This window comes from Seriola lalandi, unplaced genomic scaffold (genome assembly GCF_002814215.2).
Source record: "Seriola lalandi dorsalis isolate HSWRI2012SDOR001 ecotype SW California unplaced genomic scaffold, Sedor1 jcf7180002054524, whole genome shotgun sequence".
In the NCBI taxonomy this organism is placed as follows: domain Eukaryota; kingdom Metazoa; phylum Chordata; class Actinopteri; order Carangiformes; family Carangidae; genus Seriola; species Seriola lalandi.
The window spans coordinates 2,374,154-2,394,390 of record NW_019525077.1 but is presented as its reverse complement, the minus strand read 5'-3'; the positions used below and the strand labels follow the sequence as shown (position 1 = coordinate 2,394,390).

The 20,237-nt window shown below is 41.9% G+C and overlaps 1 protein-coding gene across 1 annotated transcript in view; it reads left to right on the top strand.

Annotated features, from left to right (window-relative positions):
* Nucleotides 1–1,616: 1,616 nt before the first annotated feature.
* cds1 (CDP-diacylglycerol synthase (phosphatidate cytidylyltransferase) 1) overlaps nucleotides 1,617–20,237 on the top strand; it is a 30,942-nt gene continuing 12,321 nt past the window's right edge. The window contains exons 1-5 of the mRNA XM_023414341.2: nucleotides 1,617–2,000; nucleotides 14,308–14,465; nucleotides 18,567–18,663; nucleotides 18,778–18,875; nucleotides 19,966–20,105. Coding sequence (XP_023270109.1) covers nucleotides 1,932–2,000; nucleotides 14,308–14,465; nucleotides 18,567–18,663; nucleotides 18,778–18,875; nucleotides 19,966–20,105 — 562 coding nt within the window. The 5' untranslated portion in view covers nucleotides 1,617–1,931. The remainder of the gene's footprint in view (nucleotides 2,001–14,307; nucleotides 14,466–18,566; nucleotides 18,664–18,777; nucleotides 18,876–19,965; nucleotides 20,106–20,237) is intronic.

Here is a 20,237-nt window from a genome sequence, read left to right as displayed (position 1 = left end):
CTGAAGAAAGACATCGAGATAGGGAACGAGACAAAGACAGAGACAGAAGTAGAGATAGAGAGAGAGAGAGAGGAGGGGAGAGAGAGGGGGGAGGCAGATAGGGGGAGATAGAGAGAGGGACAGAGAGAGGGGAAGAGGGAGAGGGGGGAGGCAGAGAGGTAGAGGGAGAGAGAGGAGGGGGGGAGGGAGAGGGAGGGGGGGGAAGAGAGAGCAGGGGAGAGAGAGAGAGAGGGGCTGGATCCACCGCAGCAGCACCAGCTGACACGCGTCAATTTGATAAAGAAACGTAGACTGGGACCGGAACTTTCGTAGCTTGTCCTTCAAAATAAACCTCTTTTTCTAGTAACGTCATTGACAAGACACAGGTTAAATAAAAATGACTGACTGATTGAAAATAGAAGAAACTGGTTGTATACTGGTCCGTGAAATGAATGGAGGAAAGTTTGTCATTTAGAGGAACTGGATGTGCTTAAATAAGATTATTACTTCATGTGGTGGAAAGTAATTAAGCTTCCTGTCTCCACTTTTGAGAGTTGATTGTTAAATTTGATGAGACTTTCTACTTTTCAGAGGGAGATGTTGGACATATTTATATTTTACTCAAGTATGTTTACATCTGAAAACACAGTGACTGAAATAAATAATGTCATAAAGTAAAATACAACTTGCAGCTTATCCCTAGTAGGTTTCACTAGTAATAGGCGACTTGTTTACTTCTATTTGAGTAAAAGTGAAAAGCAAACATTTCTGTGGTAACTTATTATTTTTGGTATTTTACTGCTGCAGATTCTGATATTTTCCCTTTACAGTATATTTAGGATTACTTGCCCTGGATAAATTACAAATTACAGGTAAGTACAAGCAACAAGTACTTTGTTAAAATTCTTAAAATTACACATGTAATATGAGCAAAATATACAAGAAGTATCAAAAATATTTGTTATGCCTGTGTGATTAATTATATTTTTATGTATATATTTCATATTTTATAAGATGATCATATGTTTTCTTTGAAAACCCATAATCAGCAGGTAACCAATAACTACAGCTGTCAGATAAATGATAAATACAGTGGAGTAGAAAGCACAATATTTCGCTCTGTATGAATGTAAAAAGTAACATAAAGTAACTCAAAATTTAATACAGTGGTTGAAAAAATATTTCTAAGAGTAGATTAGTTGATTTTTGATTGAAAGTTAATCTGCAGCTATTTTGATAAATGATTAATTGTTTTAGTTAATTTTTTAAGAATTTAAGAACATTTGCTGCTAAAACTTTCTTTGTAACATCTGATTGCAAACTCATTATTTGTGAATTTGGGACCTTTTGTCAACAAAAAATAAGTCATTTGAATATTTTTTCCCTTGGGTTTTGGAAAATTATGGCATATATGAGCAGATTAATCAATAATGAAAATAATCACAAATTATAGCCCAAATTTACCTATTGACTTATTAAAGAAGAAGAAGGAAATGGGGAAAAGCAAAGGAGCAATGTTTTGCAACTCACTCCTCACCAGGGCTTTTACTGTGAAAGTTACCACCGGAAGCTGTTTGTCGTTACTGCGTGGAGCTTGATGCCAGTAGGAGGGGAGCGGGGAAGGGGACTGCGGTGATAAACAAACACACGCAGTGGAGTCGTTAGTACCTTGTGGAGCTCTGTAGCAGCGGCTTGGCAGCACCGGCTGTCTCCCAGGATAGCCGACCTCCTTCACGGAACGAACTCTAAAGCCAAACCCGGGTTAAAAATCCAGGATTTTATCTGAAAAACCCAGGATTTTATCCGTCCTTGCCCTCTCTCTCTCTCTCTCTCTCTCTCTCTCTCTCTCTCTCTCTCTCTCTCTCTCTCTCTCCCCCACTCTCTCTCTCACTCCTTCCCCCGGACTCGGCTTATGTGACACATTAACGTCCCGGCGGCGAAACGAGCGAAACATGACGGAGCTGAGGAAGCGAGGCGGAGGCGGAGGAGACCCCGACAGCACGGAGAATATCAGCGACAAGGTAAAGTGCATTATAACGGGTAAAAAAAAACAAAACAAAACACAACACACCAGCCTCCCTTCCCCTCCCTCCCCCCGTGAGACCTCGCCCTCAAAACAAGTTAGGTAGGTTTGTTGTCAGACGCTGGACAAGCTAGCTGGGTCGCCAGGTTAGCAGGGGAGCTACATAAGCTAATGAGTTAGCCGCTCGCTCCGGTTTAATACCGCGACAACACAGTCACGGAAACCGCTCCGTATTAAGAAATAACGACTTGTTATTGACGTGACGCCGAGGATGTCACCACATTTTCACACTGTCATCGTGAAATAAGACTCAACCGTGTCACGTCGCTGGCTCATTCAACGACCGTGTGTGTGTCAGCTGAATATCCAGCTTATTAAGTCGGATTTGTGTGTAATTGAATTACGATAAATAAACAGGTGAATGGCGTGCGAGGCCTCCTGGCTTCTAGTGTAAGACATGCAGGGATGATTAATGAGAAGAATAGGGCTCAAGTGCCCAAATTGGCCTCATTTGGCAATATTTTATTCCTCTTTTCCCATTGAGTTGCACCATTCTGCTAAACAACATTATCCCCACACAACTTAACTCTCTGTGTGACTGCTGCTTTGACTCAAAGGATCAAAATACTTACCCACACTGAGAGTTAGAGAGCAAATGGGCATCTTAGGAGAAAGGGGAGAACCTGATTTTGAAATGTAAATTCATTGTATTCAGTATGCATGTTGATTTACTACTTATATTATTAAAATTATTTGATTTCTCAACTAGGAAATGCAAACCGGAGCAAAACATTTGCTTTTCACAGCTTTTTAACAGTGAGGATTACACTGATTTTCAGTGATTTATCAATGAGAATTGAAATTCTTTGGGTTTAGGAGTGTTGTCCACATTAAACAAAGACATTTGGAGACGTTTCCTTTGGTTCTGGAAACTTGTGATGGGCATTTGTTAATTTTTTTTTTTTTTTTTTACCTATTAATTGAATAAATAATAAAAATCCTCTCCAAACAATATACAAATACTGACTATTTGCTATTTAACTTTAATTTGCACGGTTAGTTTTAGCATCACTAACCACATGATCTGGGACTTTTTTTTTTCTTGTTTTCTTTTTACAGTTTCTCGATGATTTATAGAGGAAATAATTAGTCTAATAATTGTAGAAATGACAGATTGCTGTTCGTCAGTTTCAGCCCTGAATGTACACACCGTCACGTTCAGGGCCGCAGCTGCTCAGATGCAGCCTTGATGTTTATCGACCACCAAGAGTCTAAAGATACATTTTATATGGTCCTGTATTTGAGCTCACACAGACAACTTCCCACCTCCAGATCCAAAGATTAAACACAGTCAGCCCCACCTTCAAGCTCCACTTGTGAGTCCTGTGTCATGTAGACTGGGGGTCGCTCGCCAACACTCTGCATAATGTCTCTGAAACTGTGCCAAGGAGCTCGCAATGTCCCAGAAACACCGCAGATGGCCTGTATGTGGTACGTGTGCTGTTGTATGTCCGATTCACACAAGGTCACCTCTTCGGAAAGCGTGAATCACAGTAACTGTAATTTCCATGTGACCTCGACACCGATGTGAGAGATTCTGTCCCGCAGTGACTGAGCTCTGTGAATATTCGTCGTTTTCAGTTTTGATTAATTTAAAGAAGTGAAAACACAAACATTCATTAGTTAAATCCTATTGTAACTTTTCTTTGTTGTAAACTGAATATCTTTGAGGTTCTTGACTGTTAGTTGGACAAAACTGGACTATAGGAACTTTTATAGACAAGACAAGTGATTGAGATATTGATAATGAACGTTGTCATTAGCTGCAGCCCACTGTCTCCATCTTCACTCCCCTCCAGCTGTCCATGAGTGAGGACGCAGCTGTGAAGTCTTTATTTCTGCGGTTCCTTATGTGGTTCCTTTTTTCCTTCACTCAGGTCTGCAGTTCGTTCCAGTCAAACATCTGCTGCTGCTGCTTTTATTATCTAAATACATCATTTACATTTTGTCAGAGGGTTTTTGCATTGGTTGTGTTTGAGGAATGAGAAGTAAAATGATGTCATATCCAAACAAATGCACTTGTGCCATCCATATTGAATTACCACAACAATAGAGGAGTCTTTGAGTGAGCAGGGGCCACATCCACCTGCTATAAAGTGTTGTTTGTTGTCTGCAGAGTGAGTGCGATGGTGAAACTGCCTCAGCAAGCCACAAAAAAATCACCACAGAAATAAAAGTATCGGTAACATTTGTTTTTTTATGCCTCTGCACCGGCTTGTTTTTATGTTTTCGGGTTGTCCTTCTTGTGAACGCAATATCTCAGCAACGCCTTGAAGAAATTTCTTCAAATTTGGCACAAACATTCACTAGGTCTCAAGGATGAAGTGATTCAATTTTGGTGGATTTAAGGTCAAAGGTCAAGGTCACCGTGACCTCACAAAAGGCCTTGTGGACACAATATCTCTGGAACTCCTCAAGGGAATCCCTTAAGTTTGTAGCCGTGTTCTGATTGGTTAGTTGGTTTGTAGCTCTATTCTGATTGGTTGGTAGGTTTGTAGCCGTATTCTGGTTGGTAGGTTTGTAGCTCTATTGTGATTAGTTAGTTGGTTTGTAGCTCTATTCTGATTGGTTGGTTGGATTGTAGCTGTATTCTGGTTGGTTGGATTGTAGCTGTATTCTGGTTGGTTGGATTGTAGCTGTATTCTGGTTGGGTAGTTGGTTTGCAGCCGTATTCTTAACCTTCATCTGGGCTCAAGGATGAACTGATTACATTTAGGCAGTCAAAGGTCAAAGCTCAAGGTCACAGCGATTCACGAAACACAGATGTCGTGCTATACATCTCCTAACAGAGTCTTTGTAGAGATTCAGGGTCTGACTGCCTCTATCTAGAGTTTAATTCCCTCTGGAGCCACTCGTACTAAAAACAGATTCACTTGTGTAACTCACACACATGCACCAATCACACGTTATACACATCTATACGTACTTCCTGGTTACGGTTGCCTGGCTGTGTGTTTACAGCTTGGTCATTGTGGCACACAGCTGCATCAGTGTCCCAACATGTTCGTCCTCGTCTCCTTCACAGTCCATTTTTGGCGACGTCCCGCTGAAGCCCTCTGTCTCAACACAGGAGACATGAGAAGCATGACTTGACAGATTCAAGCAGGGATATCGTGGAGGGTGAACCCTGTTAGCTAACCCTTGTTTACATTGTTTACATGAAAACCTTCTGATTTTAGGTTCATGCACCTCTGTATTGAGGTGCATGAACTTACACATATAATCATGATGTCTTGTGTTTTTGTTATATTAGAACCAAACTGACACTGGGTTGTTGAGGTCAATATCAATATTTGAGAGTTCAAACCTCTGATAAGGACAACACTGTATAATGTACAACAGAAATATTCAAAATGGGAGTGGGTGGGATATTTTACTGAGAAATAAAAACCTCCTGTCAGGAGAACAAACCGTGTAATTGCTTTGGTATTTGTGTACTGCAGCGTTGTGGTTCTACACAAGCGTATACAAATAAATCAAACCATTTATCCATTCAGTCACACACACACACACACACATGGAGGAGGATCCCTGCTCTGACTTACTATGTTGGCAAATTGCCTGTTTGCTTCAAGGTAAATTCTGATAATATATGCGGCTGAGTGTGAGATTATAAAACCCTTTAGCATGTAGCTAGCTGCCATTTGGTTCTCTGGCTATTGGAGATGTTAGCTTCTGTCTATGGTGCATTCACATAAAGCATCTTTAAATAGTTTATTTGAAACTTGAAGTATCTACGTCTTTTAGCTTGATTGTTTTCCAGTTGCAGCACCGGTTGATTATGAGCCTGTTAGCACTTTTTTAGCTTCGGTTTGTGATGATTCATATTGTTTACACCAAACGCTGCCATTTCAAGCATAAAAAGCTACTTGAGTTTGTTCAAAGATCCTGTTATATTTGAAAAGTTTCTGTTGAAGTTTGGTCACAATGCTGTTGGCTAAAATGTTTACACTTTTTGTCTGTTTTAATGTTGAAATCTAGAATAACAGCTGTGTTTTTTAAAAGCAGTAAAGATCCTTTAATCTTTTTGGCCGGTGAAAACAGAATCATTCAAGGAGCATAAATACTTCAAAATACGAGTTTTTGGTAGAAATGTTGTTCATATCAAATTAGTTCAGTCATTTGAGGAAATAGAAACAAAGAAAAAAGTAGTCCCTCTGTTTGGAAAGCCAATTAACAACGGGCAAAATCGATAAAATCATATCAAAATCATGTGACTGAGTATCAAAGAGCAGAGATGAGGCTGATGCTTTGCCAGGATTTTAGACTGGAGTCAGGCTTGTTTTGACTCCTGCTGCCAAAAATCGCTAATGAGGCACGATGACAGTTTCCAAACCTCAGCCTGGTTATTCAGCTACTTGTGGGTACCATGTGACGTTGGTTTCCGAGCCCTGATTGGCTTGTAGTTAAATGGTGTGCGCCTAAGTTTAGCTCATACAGTGCTGCGGCGAAATGATTCTCTCTACTATAATTCAGATCAGGAGGAAGAAGCTGCAGGCGAGATCCACCCCAAAATAAAAACCCCCGAGAGAAATGTTGGGCAACACTGAACTAGGATGTTCCCTAGGATGGTCCCTGCTAGTACTTGACGATCCTGCATGTGTCCTCTGACAGTGTGAAAGATCTGCAGACTGTCGGAGAGAGAAATAAACCCGTTAGTTTGAGGTGTTTTTAATAAGAAGCAGGTTTACAGAGCAGAGGTGACAGTTTGTCAGGAATGAGTAATCCTTAAGTGTCTTATTTTGGAGGTTGAAGGATGACTTTGTTGTTTCCAAGCACCCTGCAGCAACACTCAAACGCATCGTGTTCACATGAGAAGCACCTCTATTAATCATTTAGTTTGTAAAATGTCAGAAAAATCTTCTTTAAGTGTCTCGTTTTGCCCGATCAACAGCTCGAAACACAAATCTACAATAATATATAACAGAGAGAAGAAGGAAATCTTCACATTGGAAAGCAGCTCTAAAACCGTCACAGTGTTTGCTTGAAAAATGACCAAAACAATTCATTGATTATGAGAATATTTGCTAATTATTTTTAATTTTCAGCTCTAAATGAGTGTTTTGTGGACCGACTAAAATTGTCACAGTCACACACACTCGTGTATTTATATTCACTCCCTCCCTGTGCAAGGCCACATTAAATGCTAAATTCGCTAATGTTACAAGCTAGTTAGTTAACTAGCCTGCTAACATGTGGAAGCAGGTGTCCTCATTGCTGAAGCTGGAGGATTTTCAGTCGTCTCAAACTCGAGGTTTACAGTTTTGAATATGTTTCTCTCTTGATTTTTGCACTTTCACATTTCTTCCCAAACACTCAAGCCAGGAAGTGTTCCCCCTGAGCTTCGTGGGCCCTTTTTACGCCGTTGGGCCCCCGGGGCTCTAAGTCTGTGCATTAAAAAAACGGCAGCGGTGTCCCTGTGTGTTATCTCCAAGGCCAATATTTACTTTCATTAATTAGCATACCCAGCAGTGTGTGCTCGATTCACACTGCTGCTTTCCATTCATGGTACAAACACTGTCGGCGGGACAGTTAGCGGCTGCTCAAGACTCCACGTGACAGTTGACCTTGGTGGGCCGGCTGCTGGCCGGCTGCTCGTAACTGAAGCCTCCAGTAGTAGCACCGGTAGAGGTGGAGGTGGTTTAACTCTCTGATGGTCACAGTTTCATTCTTCACAGGTCTAGTAAAAAATGTCTTTGGACTGCAGAGGAGTTTTTACTGCTTCCTGTTGTGGCTCTGCATTCAGATAACCCTGTTTGTAACCTGAAATCTCTTTGACTTTTTAAAACTAATGTCGAAAAAGCTTCAGTTTCAGCTCTACTTTCTCAGCCTCACATCATGTTTGTTTTAGCTGTTTTTCTGTTTGGGAGAGAAGTTTGTTCTGTCAACATTACTTTCATTCAAAACAGGAGTTGCTGTCACGGTTTCTAGAGATTCAAATAAAAGTGTTTAAAGCCGCCTGGATCTTACTCACGCGTGTCACCGTTTTATTGTAGAGTGGTAAAAAAAAAGTGTTTTTTTTTCATGGTTGGCGAGGCTTGAAATAAAACAGCGGTGTGAAGTGTTGCAGGGTGGGGTGTTGACCAGCGCTGGGGGGCACCTAGATGCCGCCGATGTCGGGGGTGGTACATAGAAAAATAATAAGGGCGAGTGTTTCGACGCTTGCCGTTCGGCGCCGGTGTGTTTTGGCCTCGAGACTCCAGACTGTCTTCTCCTGCTAAATGGCCCTTTTTGCTTTGTGCTGCGGGAAGCTGGAAGTTGCTGTTTGCAGCCGTGCTACTTGAGGTCAGTGTTTGTTGCTGATTAGCCTAATTCCGTGCAGCATGAGTAAACCCACGTAGGCCTGAGCTTATTCATTGATCCTCTCCCCTGTGACCGGAGCCTGGCTCTGCTGCTGCTGCTGCTGCTGTCTGCAGGTCAGCGCCTCACAGGTGTGGAGACTTGTTCTGTCTCCAGCGTTGCTACGTTTTCCTCCTCGATAGCTGCCTCTCACTGCTATCAAACCTTCCAGGCTGAATTAGAGTTGTCTGAATTAACACTGTGCTTCACTGGTCCTTGTTCCTAGTTACTGCTGATCAAGCTAAATGCTCTTAGATTCATTTGATGCAGCAGGTTAAGGCGCAACGAACTGAACTGCTTTTGTCGGCCGAGTTTGTGATGATTTCAGGGTTCATTCAAGAATGTAGGAGGTTTCCGTTGCAGCTGGTGACACTTGAAAACTGTACCAACTAACAAGGACCTGTTGTATCCTTAAAGGTTTTACTGATAGATTTAGTGAAGTTCTTTTTAAATGTTATGTTTCTGTTTAAATGCAAAATAACGGCAAAGATGCTAAGTCATCGCACCTTGACTAAACTTGTCACCATGAAAGGTTGCATTGAGCCTGTCAGAGCTACAAACAGTTCTGTTAGTGTGCCCATATTGTCAGTCACACTTTATGGGATCACCATGCACATCCCTAATCAAACTTACCCACACTTAGACATGCTGGAGCAGGAAACAACTTTTTATCTGCAGGGCAAAGTGGCACGACTCGTTGGTTCACTCACTCTAAAACAGTCTGTGTATTAGTAGCTTTGCTGACATGCTCCCAAAATGTCTTTTTAAAAGTTAGAAATACATCAAACTAGTTTAAAACGTTACATTTCTATCACGAACGTTGGAAATCTTAATTTTGATTTAATAATAATGTTAGTTTGTTGATTTTTCTCTCCTAATATTTCTTATTAACAGAATTATCTTTGTCTTTGTGAACAGTGACAGTTAATTCAGTTGTCAAATTATCTGTTTTGCTCCTGAATTCTTACAAAAATACAGATTTTTACAAAAATACATTTTAGCATCAGTTAATAAAGGTGGGAAAAATCTTTTTACAACAGCCATAGCTGAGCTTGGAAGCACCTTGAAAGAATAATAATTAGGTGTATAACACTCAGTAAAGAACTACCTGCACATGCATACAATCACACTGAGTGAATCTCTTCACAACATCACACCGGTTGTTTTATTTTTGTTTTTCTTCTGGTAAAATTGAATCACCTCAATAAATTTACCAAAGATAAAACAGTGGTTCTTGTGTTAGCATTAAACTGTTCTACCTCTCATGAGGTTTTGACAGCTCTCCTGTGTCAGGTACTGTTGAGTGGTTGACAAAGTCATCGTTGTTTTATTCAAATGAAATGAGGCGCTCAGATTTTAATCAACCGCTCAGACACAGAAGAACTCGGCGAGCTTGGAATATGGATACGGTGTCATGTCGTGGCTTTGCAGAAAGACAGGTTTTAGTCGAGGCAGGTAAATGTAGAAGTGAAAAGACTCGTCTTTCATGTTTCACACTGAATAGTTTTGATGTTTCAGGGTGAATGGAGAAAATTTTAGCATTTTTGGTATTTAAGATAATAATAATAAGCTAAATAAGTTTTTTCTGTTTATTGATTAATCTATTAATAGTTTCAGCACGAGACAGAAGTTGTTTCCACATATAAACAAAAACAACCGTGTGTTTGATAATGCAAGTGGGAGCGCCGTGCTGCAGGTACTGATGACATGAACACGGCCTTAGTGCAGACGTGGCTCGAGCTGCTTGTCACTTCTCCCCCCTCTCTTCCTCCTCCTCCTCCTCCTCCTCCTCCTCCTCCTCCTGTCTCTGCAGAGAAGGCATTAATAGCCAGGAGGAGGACAAAGACGACAGTGGAGGTTAGCTGAGCTGCAAGGACAGTCATGCTGCCGCCTTAATGTCTCTGACTGTAAAAAAACAAAACAAAAAAAAAACATGGCCGTCTAGTAGAAAGTGAATATTCGGATGCACCACCTGCTGTGGCCGCCTTTTGTGTTTCATCTCATGCTCCGTTAGCTGTGTTTTCTTCTTGTGTTTGCTGGTGTTGATTACAGGTTCTCAGAGGCCCAGGATTAGTTTGACTCCATAGCGTAACTTGGATTGATATCACACAGATTTTGCAGCAGCGTTGTTTGACTGTGATTACGCAGCGGTTAGCACGCTTTTGCTAAGTAAACAAAAGATTAACAGTGTTTGACAGTTTAATTAAGAAGCTTGAGTACATTCATCCCAGATTAAGCCGTAATAACGTTGCTCTGCATGTAACACGTTTGTGTGTATGAAGTAATGGATCGGCCAAAGACACGAGGGTGAGAACATACCACCAGGTAACAGTCACGTCATCATGAAAGTTTGTTCTGTTCTTTGTTGGACGTCTTATTGTGTTGCATGTGTTTTCTGTTTCTCACACACACACACACACACACACACACACACACACACTGGTGTATGTTGTGCTCATAACCTTACATGGTTGTGTAGCCAAAAGCTGCTGTGAGTAATCCAACATTTTTAGTTACTTGTTGAACTTTTCATCTTTGGTGACTCATACTCTGCAGCCTGTTAGTGAGTATGACCCATTATGTGTCACTAACAGTGTTAGCTTGTTTCAGTCTGGGCTTCAGCATCTCGTCCAATTTAAACCGATTTTTAAATAAACCATGATCACCAGGAATCATCTTTATCAAAAGCCGCTAATATCAGCGGTTAAATAAAAGGTTAACGTCAAATAAATGTCACTTATATAACGGGACGTTTGTTTCAGGATCAAGCACATCAGATGGAACGAGAGGTGAATCTTAGAGTTGGTGAGTTTAGACAGATGATTAATGGAAAAAAAAAATGAGAGCGGCTGCCAATATAGACCTGAGATCACATGGTGTGACACAAGCCGAGTACAATAGAGAGCAAACTAGGATTATATTGTTGTATTTAATGTTTCAGGTGTTTGTTTCTTGTTTTGTTTTTTTCCCATATTATGACAAATATCATGAACAGCGGGAAATACTGCAATATTCGATAATATTGAATATCAGCTCAAGCCTAGGGAATATATCACAGTGAACATTCCCTTTTTTACTTTCTATCTGAACACACCGTAAAACTGACAAACTTGTGGGCAGGTATTGATTGAAAGGAATTTGTAAATGATCACACTAAATGATGAAAACGAGGACAGTAAATGAGGCAAGATGGATAAATATTACACCTGAACCAGTTTCACTTTTTCGGAACAATATCAATATTCAAAGTTGGATCTCTTCTTTTTTTTTTTTGTGCTGCAACAAGCAATTATTTCATGATCAATGAATCTGTTGATTGTTTCCTCATTTAATTGATTAATTGTTTTGTAAAATGTCAGAAAATAGTGAAAGGCGGCCACTATGTTCTACGTCTCTTCCTGTTTGTCATGTCATTTCACCAATAGAGTAGATATTCAAGGCCACTGTAATATCCCGAGATAATATTCATGTTATAATTAAGTACAAAGAAAAGCAGCAAATCATCACATCTGAGAAGCGTCAAAATGATCAAAATAGTTCCAGATTAATTTTCTCTTTGTCAAATAATCAACTATTAATCAAGTAGTCGCGCAGCTCTGTTTTAATATATAAATGTCCGGGCTTGTATTGCTGTTCTGCAGGTGTGTAATGTCTGAGCCAGATTCTGGGATATACCTGTTTTTATGATGATTATTTTTATTTACAGAGAGACTGATAAATAGTCGAACCATGGCTCGTGTGTGCTGTAAAATTCGGAGAGTATTAGTCCGTCTCACTTTGACTTCGGTGTCAGGTGAATCTTCCACGGACTCTGTTGTGTTCTTTCCTTTTTCAGTCAAGGTATGTAACCAGCAGTCAGACAGACAGGACCCTGCAGCCTTCCACTGTTTCAGCCTTTCCTCATTAAAACCTGAGTAGATATCTACAATTACACCTCTTCTCCTCTGAACTCCAGCAGCAACTCAAATGACCCTCTCCCTCCTTCTCAGCCCAGACCTGCTCCGACTTTCAACGCTCCCCCAGCTAATTATAAGATCTGGCCGAGATCAGAGACCTTATTTCTAAACGAAGAGCTCTCTGATTTAACCCTGATGCCCTCGCTCACCGTATTTAGCCACGTTTTCAGCAAAAGCGACCATGAAAGGAAACAACTTTCCAGGAGCGTCGGCGAGGCCATCAAGCGCAAAAAGGAAACTTAATCTCCCACAATGAGTGTGTGAGCTCAGGAGGAATTTCTCTTGGTTTTAAAAATAGACTCGTTCAGGGAGAAAAAGCTTCTCCACTCACTGCTTTGTTACACGATCGACCATTACTGGTGTTAACTGAAGAGCTGAAGTGCTGGGCTTAATATCTAGGATGTCACTTCACTTACTAATTAATGATGGTAGAGCGTCGGAGGCTGAGCCAACAATCCTGATGTGTGATTTTCACAAATATGGCTGCAAGAGAGGCTCGTTATTTTATTTTAATTTAATCGTATTTATCTTAATTCATTCAGGTCATTTTTAGATTTTAGAAAACGAGAAAAATCGATAGAAAATATTAAATATCTTCTACAATTTTGAAAAGCGCTGTAGTTTATCCTTCAATTTTTTTTTTCAATATTTTTTTAGGGTTTGTGGTCCATAATCAGCAGCCAATGTGCATTTTCTCCCTGTTTTTATCTTCACTTTTCATCATGTGCTGAGTTGTAATTGTTGCTTTGTTTACTGTAAACTCAAGTGCACTTTTTTTAAATTAAGGTTGGTGAAATGTAAAATGATGACCCTTACTTGCACTTGAAAGAAATCACTGAAATCAAATAATATTACATTAGCAAGTGGACCAAAAATAAATGTACCTTTTTACGTGAAGGTGAATTAAGCCTCCAGGAAGTAAATTATGACTCAAATTGTAACTATAGCAACAAACCCAGGACAGATTTGAAGAACAGGTTTTGTATAAAGTGAACACACAGCGTTAGATTTGACTGTTACATTCACGATAGAGGCTTTTTTTTTTTTTTTTTAAGAGGCTGCGTCTGTTGGCTGCGTTTAAATCCAGATTAAAGATTCATTAACACTATTAAAGATGTTTGGCTCCGGAGCAGCAGCCTGTTAACCTGCTGACACCAGGTGTAAACTTTCAGCTCACTCGTGCTCGGCCTGTAATCCTCAAACTTTCTCCTTTTTGGTTTTTTTTTTTTTTTTTTTTTTAAGTGCAATTTGCAGATTCTGTTTGGTTGGAATAATATGATGAAATATTATAATGGAATTATAATGTTCAGATTACCTTTTTAAAAGTGGATGTTTAGATATTAGATATGTCATATATAAAAGATATAAAGGCAACAAAACGAAGTGTGGAGTGTCTCATGGAGAGTGAAGAAGGAGCTTCTACCTTCCCTCACAGTTGTAATTCAGTAGATATTATGTGGGGATAAGGTCACTGACGCTCGGATGGTTTTGAATTCCTCGAGGCTGCCGCTGGTTTAAAAGAGGAAATTACAAACACACCCACGTGTTGCTCCACAGTTACTTGCAGACCTACTTGAATCCCAGCCAAGCTTCGAGGACACATGGCAGCACTTCTGTAGTTTCCTCCTCCTCTCAGCCGCCCGCTCGGGGCCTCCGTTTAGACGGGACTCTATTTGACTACCTCAACATTTACTTGTCGTTTGCATCATTCACAGGAGCGCTCGCAGCTCGCCGTGTCCCTACTCATCTCTTTACAGGATGATGATGATGCTTAAATATTTCCCTTTTTTCTGTTATCACAATGTGCACACTGCCCTGTTGTCTGCCCGTGTTTTCTACACTGACCCATGTGTCAGGTGAACACTCGCTATCTTAAGTCACTATTTGAATATCTGTGTGTGTGTGTGTGTGTGTGTGTGTGTGTGTGTGTGTGTGTGTGTGTTCTGGCAGGAGGCCGACAGTGACGACAGGTTGGGCCTGCAAGTCGACGCAGAGGGAGAGTGTGACGGTGACTCCAAACCAGACACTCCAGATGTTCCTCTCTCCACAGCAGACACAGACAACACTCCACAATGCCTGAACAAAGCTCTGGAGGGCCTGCCGCCCAGGTACGACACACATGCTCACGAGACGGATGCCAACAGCTGTCGCTTTGTTCCTCAAGTGCATTGTGCAGTTGGTCACGGCTTAGAAAAATTCCTCTGCAGCTTGATCCTGCCACACAGAACCAAATGAAGAAGAATCAAGGATCTGTTGACATTTAAGCATTTAGCCCTGCAAGTCTAAACTCTGTCTAAGATGGTCGCAGACCGAAGTGCCGTGGTCCGCCGCTCGACTGTGAACCAAAATGTAAACTTCAGCCTTGAGGGTTTAAGTTCTTGAGCATAAAATGTGCAAAACGGAGCATAAAATGTGCGGGTCAGATGACTCGGTGCCTGAAGTGTTGAGTATGTGTCGGCTACTTCAGCCGTAATGTTTCTGTAACAAGCGGTTTCCTCTCCATATTTCATGCAAAGACCCCGACAGTGTGATTGATCATCCTTCCCCTGCGCATGAAGGTTAATTGGACCAGAAATAGATCATATCAAGATGGCAAGAAGAAAAGATCTAAGTGACTTTGAAAGAGGGTCTATTGTTGGGGTACAGTGTGTGTTTCAAGAGGAACGGTGACCGCGGTCTGGATTTAGATCCAGGTGAAAAACAAGTAAATAGAGTCGGACATTGTTGTGGACGGCGCGCATCTGATGCGCGTGCATTAGAGCGACTCTCTCTCAGGTTGAGTGAGAATGTCACTGCAGGACCTGATCGCACTGCATCAGCGAGAGCAATATCATATAGAGATATTATAGTAGGGTTACAGTACGTAAACCTCTCATTACATGAATGTTCAGTGGTGCAGAAACCAAAGGCACTATGTCTATGGAGATGCCGGCAGCTGAGTCATCCTTTGCGATATTCTCCACAGGTGTGTGGCGAACACCAGGAGAACGGTACAGGCCTGAGAGCTTGACCCCTACAGGGAGGGGATCCGGTGGCTCTGTTCTGCCGGGGAGGCGTTTCACCAGGGCCATGCGTTTCCTCAGAGAGAAGGGAAACTACAAATCAATACAGAGTTGTTCTGAGTGATCACCTTTATCCTGTGAGGGATGATAGTGGCCCCGTCCACAGGGCACGAGGCGTCACTGATGGTTTGATGAGTATGAAAAATGATGCGATGATCGCTATGGCTTTCACAGTCACCAGTCAACCTAAACTGAGGTGCTGGCGCTCTCCACCGCCATCATTAAAACACCAGATGTGGGGGAATAAGACACTTTTTAGTCTGGTTCCCCCGAAACCTGGTTTGGTTTTCCCCCTTGGTACGATTCGTTTGGGCGGCTGTGAAAACAGTAATCACACTCGGGGTGCGGACCAGAACAGTCACACCGGTCACGTCCCAAACGAGCTCTTGAGCGGTTTGTCTTTGGTGTTCGCTTCCCTGCTCCAGCCACGACAGTCTGACCAATGAGAGGAGAGGAGAGGAGAGGAATGTTCTCACCTGGTTTGTAACGATGCATTTTTGGTTCACCTGAATTTTTCTCTGTGTGAAAACAAACCGAAATTCGACAATTTTACAAACTCGTGAGCTGAATCGGAGCAAACCAACTTTAGGTGTTTCAGAGCAGAGTGAGTGAGGTGTCTCTCCTGTCACCCTACTAAGATTGTGTATCTTTATATGAATAAACAAATTCAACAGGATTGTAATAATAAGTCACGTGGCTAAAATAGTTTGTAGATTTTGAGAGAAGTCGGCCTGCGGGGCCTGTGAGGAAGAAAAAACAAAAACAAATCCAGTTTCCCTCAGCTGACACACCTTGTACAAGTCACTGAACCGTATTACTTACTCAGCTGAATCTGAATGTCAAGGTGTGAGAAAGGTGTGTGTGTGTGTGTGTGTGTGTGTGTGTGTGTGTGCGTGTGTGTGTGCGTGTGCGTGTGTGCTGACAACCTGCTATTTCAACTATGATTTTTTTTTTTTTTTTTTTTCATGCAAGCAAAACTGTTGTCATTGTGTCAAGGACCAGAATAACGCTTAGGTGTGGCAACTATGGCGGGTGCCACAACTTCAACATAAACACAACAAAATAAAAGTCTTAGAAATGCAAAGTTAAAACTCTCCACAATCGACCATTAGAAGAAGCACCGTCACACAGTTTGGCGTTGGAGGTTCTGCGCCGGCACCTTGAACAGCGCACAGGAGGAGGCCGTGTTCGAAAACGCAGATGAGAAAGCGGAGGGCGTGACCAATGAGTGACGGCCAGGTCACAGGGCTTAAAGGCTCATGAAGAGGGGAGCGCTAATCCCCTGCGGGCTCGAAACGGCATTGGAGCTGGTGTGCTGCAGAGAGACCTGTGGATGAACACACTGCGGAGGGGGAGGGAAGAAAATAGAAGAGAAACAGATGGAGGGATGGGGAAGGTGCAGTGGAGGAGGAGGGGGGAGGAGGGATGGCGGTGAATGAACGTAACTAGCGAAAAGAGCAAGATGACTCATGAGATAAGGATGAATAGAGTGACCTGAAGGTGACGGGAGGAGGAAGGGTGGAAGTTTCAGTGGGAGAAAGTGAATGAATGAAGGGATAGAGAGAGAGAGAGAGAGATTTTTTTCCTCATGATGCAGCTGTTTTTCTGCTCCATTCATACAGCAGGCAGCAGCCTCTCAGTCCTGCTTGGCTCCTGTGCAGCTTTCAGTTGTTTCCTCTCTATTGTTTTGCTCGCAGGCAGCACGCCATGCAGTGGTCCGTCCCACAGCGACACCGACCCGACTGCATGACGGGTGCTGGGGAAAAGCACAGGCCTCGGTACATATTTTGTGTCACAGCACGAGGGGTTGACTAAATGAATTGCTGTTAGGTTTAGATAATTAATCAGCCACAACACCACAATACCTGATAAGAAAAGGATGCAGACTTCAACTGTGCTTCACCGCAGTGTCGTTCACTCGACTGTGTGGGTAGTCCGGCCCGCAGTCTATGGTCCAGCCTCCGTGACGTCACCCACAAGTTTTCGGCAGAGCGATTTTGAAGCTCAGAGTGAGCTGCTCCGCCGTCGCCATCTTGGCAGTGCCTGACTCTGCCCCTAACTCCTAGCTAATCCTAGGGGCGTGTGTGGAGCTGAGACTTCGGTGCATAATGCCGTTTTGTGGCAAGCATACACTCACCCACCTGTCACTCAAAGAGGCCACGCCCTCAATTAATACGTAACTTTAAGCCTTAATAAAATGTAAACAGGCTGTAAACATGTTTTTTTCTGCTGTAAAGTTGGACATTTTAACTTCCTTTGCATTAAAAAACAAAAAAACATCATGTGCACAAGGTAAATAAAAATAAATAAATTGCTTAATTAAACATTGCTTCTATTCAATGTTACTACAACTTATTCATATGAGTGATGGCTGCTGGAACAAAGCTCTATTTTTGAACCGTTTTTGATCTGCACTCTGGGGACTGTCAACCTTCGTCCTGAAGGAAAAAGCTGAATCTCACCGTTCGAAGATGTGTGGGTCGTCATTTAAAACGGAGCCAGCTGTATCTGTCTGGTGTACAGGTGATGCTGAGGTTAAGCTGCGACTCACTGATCAGCTCCACTAGACCGTTTTGATTACGAGAACTCCTGCTCTTTAAAGATAGATTTCCAAACCGTGACGCCGGAGAAAAAAGATTGAAATCGATTCATCAAAAGCAGGTAGAGTAAGATCATAAGATCAGTATATATTATACTTTAATCCAAGAGTTACTGGATCGGTTGCCGTGAAATTTCATAAAGACATTCACAGTGTCCAGATGATGAATCTTAAATGTTATAAAAGCAGCAGCTATGACCACGTACCGTCCTCTTCTCTGACGGCAACTGACAAACGCCTCGGGGCTTCCTCTCCTCTCTCTCTCTGCCGCCCCTTTAACTCCAACCAGTCAGCTGATAATAAATAAGCACATCAGCTGTCTAAAGTCAAAGACTCTGCTCATCGTGATCCACTATTACAATTTCATGGCTCTAATGTTGAATTTCATGCAGTCCGTGCTTTATAACTGAAAAATCCAGAAATACTTTTCTCTCCCTTTTTTTTTCTTGGAAAGAAAATTCAAATGAAACATAAATGATTTGATGAAATATTTATGTGAAGAAGAAGAAGGAAAAATATCACTAATTCAAAGTTTCCATTCTCCACAGATGGAAGAACTACTGGATACGAGGGGTTCTGTCTTTAGCCATGATTTCAGGCTTTTTCCTCATCATCTATATGGGACCTGTCACTCTTATATTAGTGGTAAGTGGCAACGAGTGAAACCGAAGCTGCATCCATCCTACTGCGTTTTCTTTATCTTATGATTAATATGTCTGGGATTTCCCGTCTTGCTGCTGCTCCTGTCATCTGATGTAGGTCATGACGGTCCAAATCAAGTGTTTCCAAGAAATCATCACCATTGGCTACAGGGTTTACCATTCCTACGAGCTGCCCTGGTTCAGGACTCTCAGCTGGTAAGGAGAAAAGGATTTCACGGTGAAATATTTTATGAACGGAGAATGTTTTTAGCCTTGAAAGAGCGGCACACTGCAGGATTTTAACTTTTTAGTTTCAGCTCAAATCTCAACACAGCAAATATTCTCGTAAGATATATCTCACGGAGGTGAAGATGTTCCAGGAAAACAAAGCTTTGTTAGGTCAGATACACACTATACATCATATCGGGAAGTACTGATAGAAGATGCTTTTACACCGGGGGTCGCTTTCAAACATATAAAGCACTTCATTCATTTTGGTGGTGACCAAACCGTGTCTCTGTCATCAAATATTTCAAAGACAGTAAACCCTTTGATCAATCGGGCTTCAGATTTAAGTAAAGTGCTTGTGTGAAGACGCCGTTTGAAAATTTTGAGACATTTAGTTTCTATTTGGCAAATAAGAAAAACGTGTTTTGCAAAAAAATAAGTTTTAATTTAAAGTACAGAAGCTCATTCATGTATCAGCACTAGTACTGAGAAGGAATAAAAACCCAGGCCATTGTTAGGTGTGTTCATTCTGAGCCGTCTTTATGCTTTAATGGTATATACGGAGATTAAATAAGTTAGAAAACAGACAGTATTTCAAATTTTTCCAGTCGTGTAACTCTGCTCTTCCTCCGGTGAAACGCTGACTCAGTTCAGCTTCGTCTGCAGGTAGTTTTTTCTGAATATGCTGCACCCACCTGCACCTGCAGAGCCTAAGTTTGCTTCTGTGTCTGTTCCAGTGTTTTTGTTAACAGGTCACCTTTGCACACACACACACACACACACACACACACACACACACACACAGCAGGAGCAAAGATCACTGCCATGCTGGCAGTAAATGAAGGCTAATTGAAACTTGCCCCGTTCACCAAGGCCACACGTCATATCAGCCCCTCACACACAAACACACGCAGCAGGTTAATGTACAGTGGGAACGCTTTTTGTTTCAATACACAAGTTCACATTTCTGCACGTAAAACAAACTCTTTCATAAAGTAAACTCTCATCAAAACCAAACCCAAAATAACAAAAACAACATGTCAACAAAAACTAATCCCCTCTGTCTCTTTTGTTTCAGGTATTTCCTGATTTGCGTCAACTACTTCTTCTATGGTGAAACCGTGGCGGACTACTTCGGGGCTCTGGTGCAGAGGGAGGAGCCTCTGCAGTTTCTGGCTCGCTATCACCGCTTCATCTCTTTTGCTTTGTACCTCGCAGGTGACTCTCACCCCTCGAGACAATACTGAGTCCTGTATCTCCGAACACACACACACACATGCACACACGCTCTTTGGCCCCTCTGCTCCCGCTTTCTTTTACAAGAGGTGGATTACGTTTCAGCAAACTGTG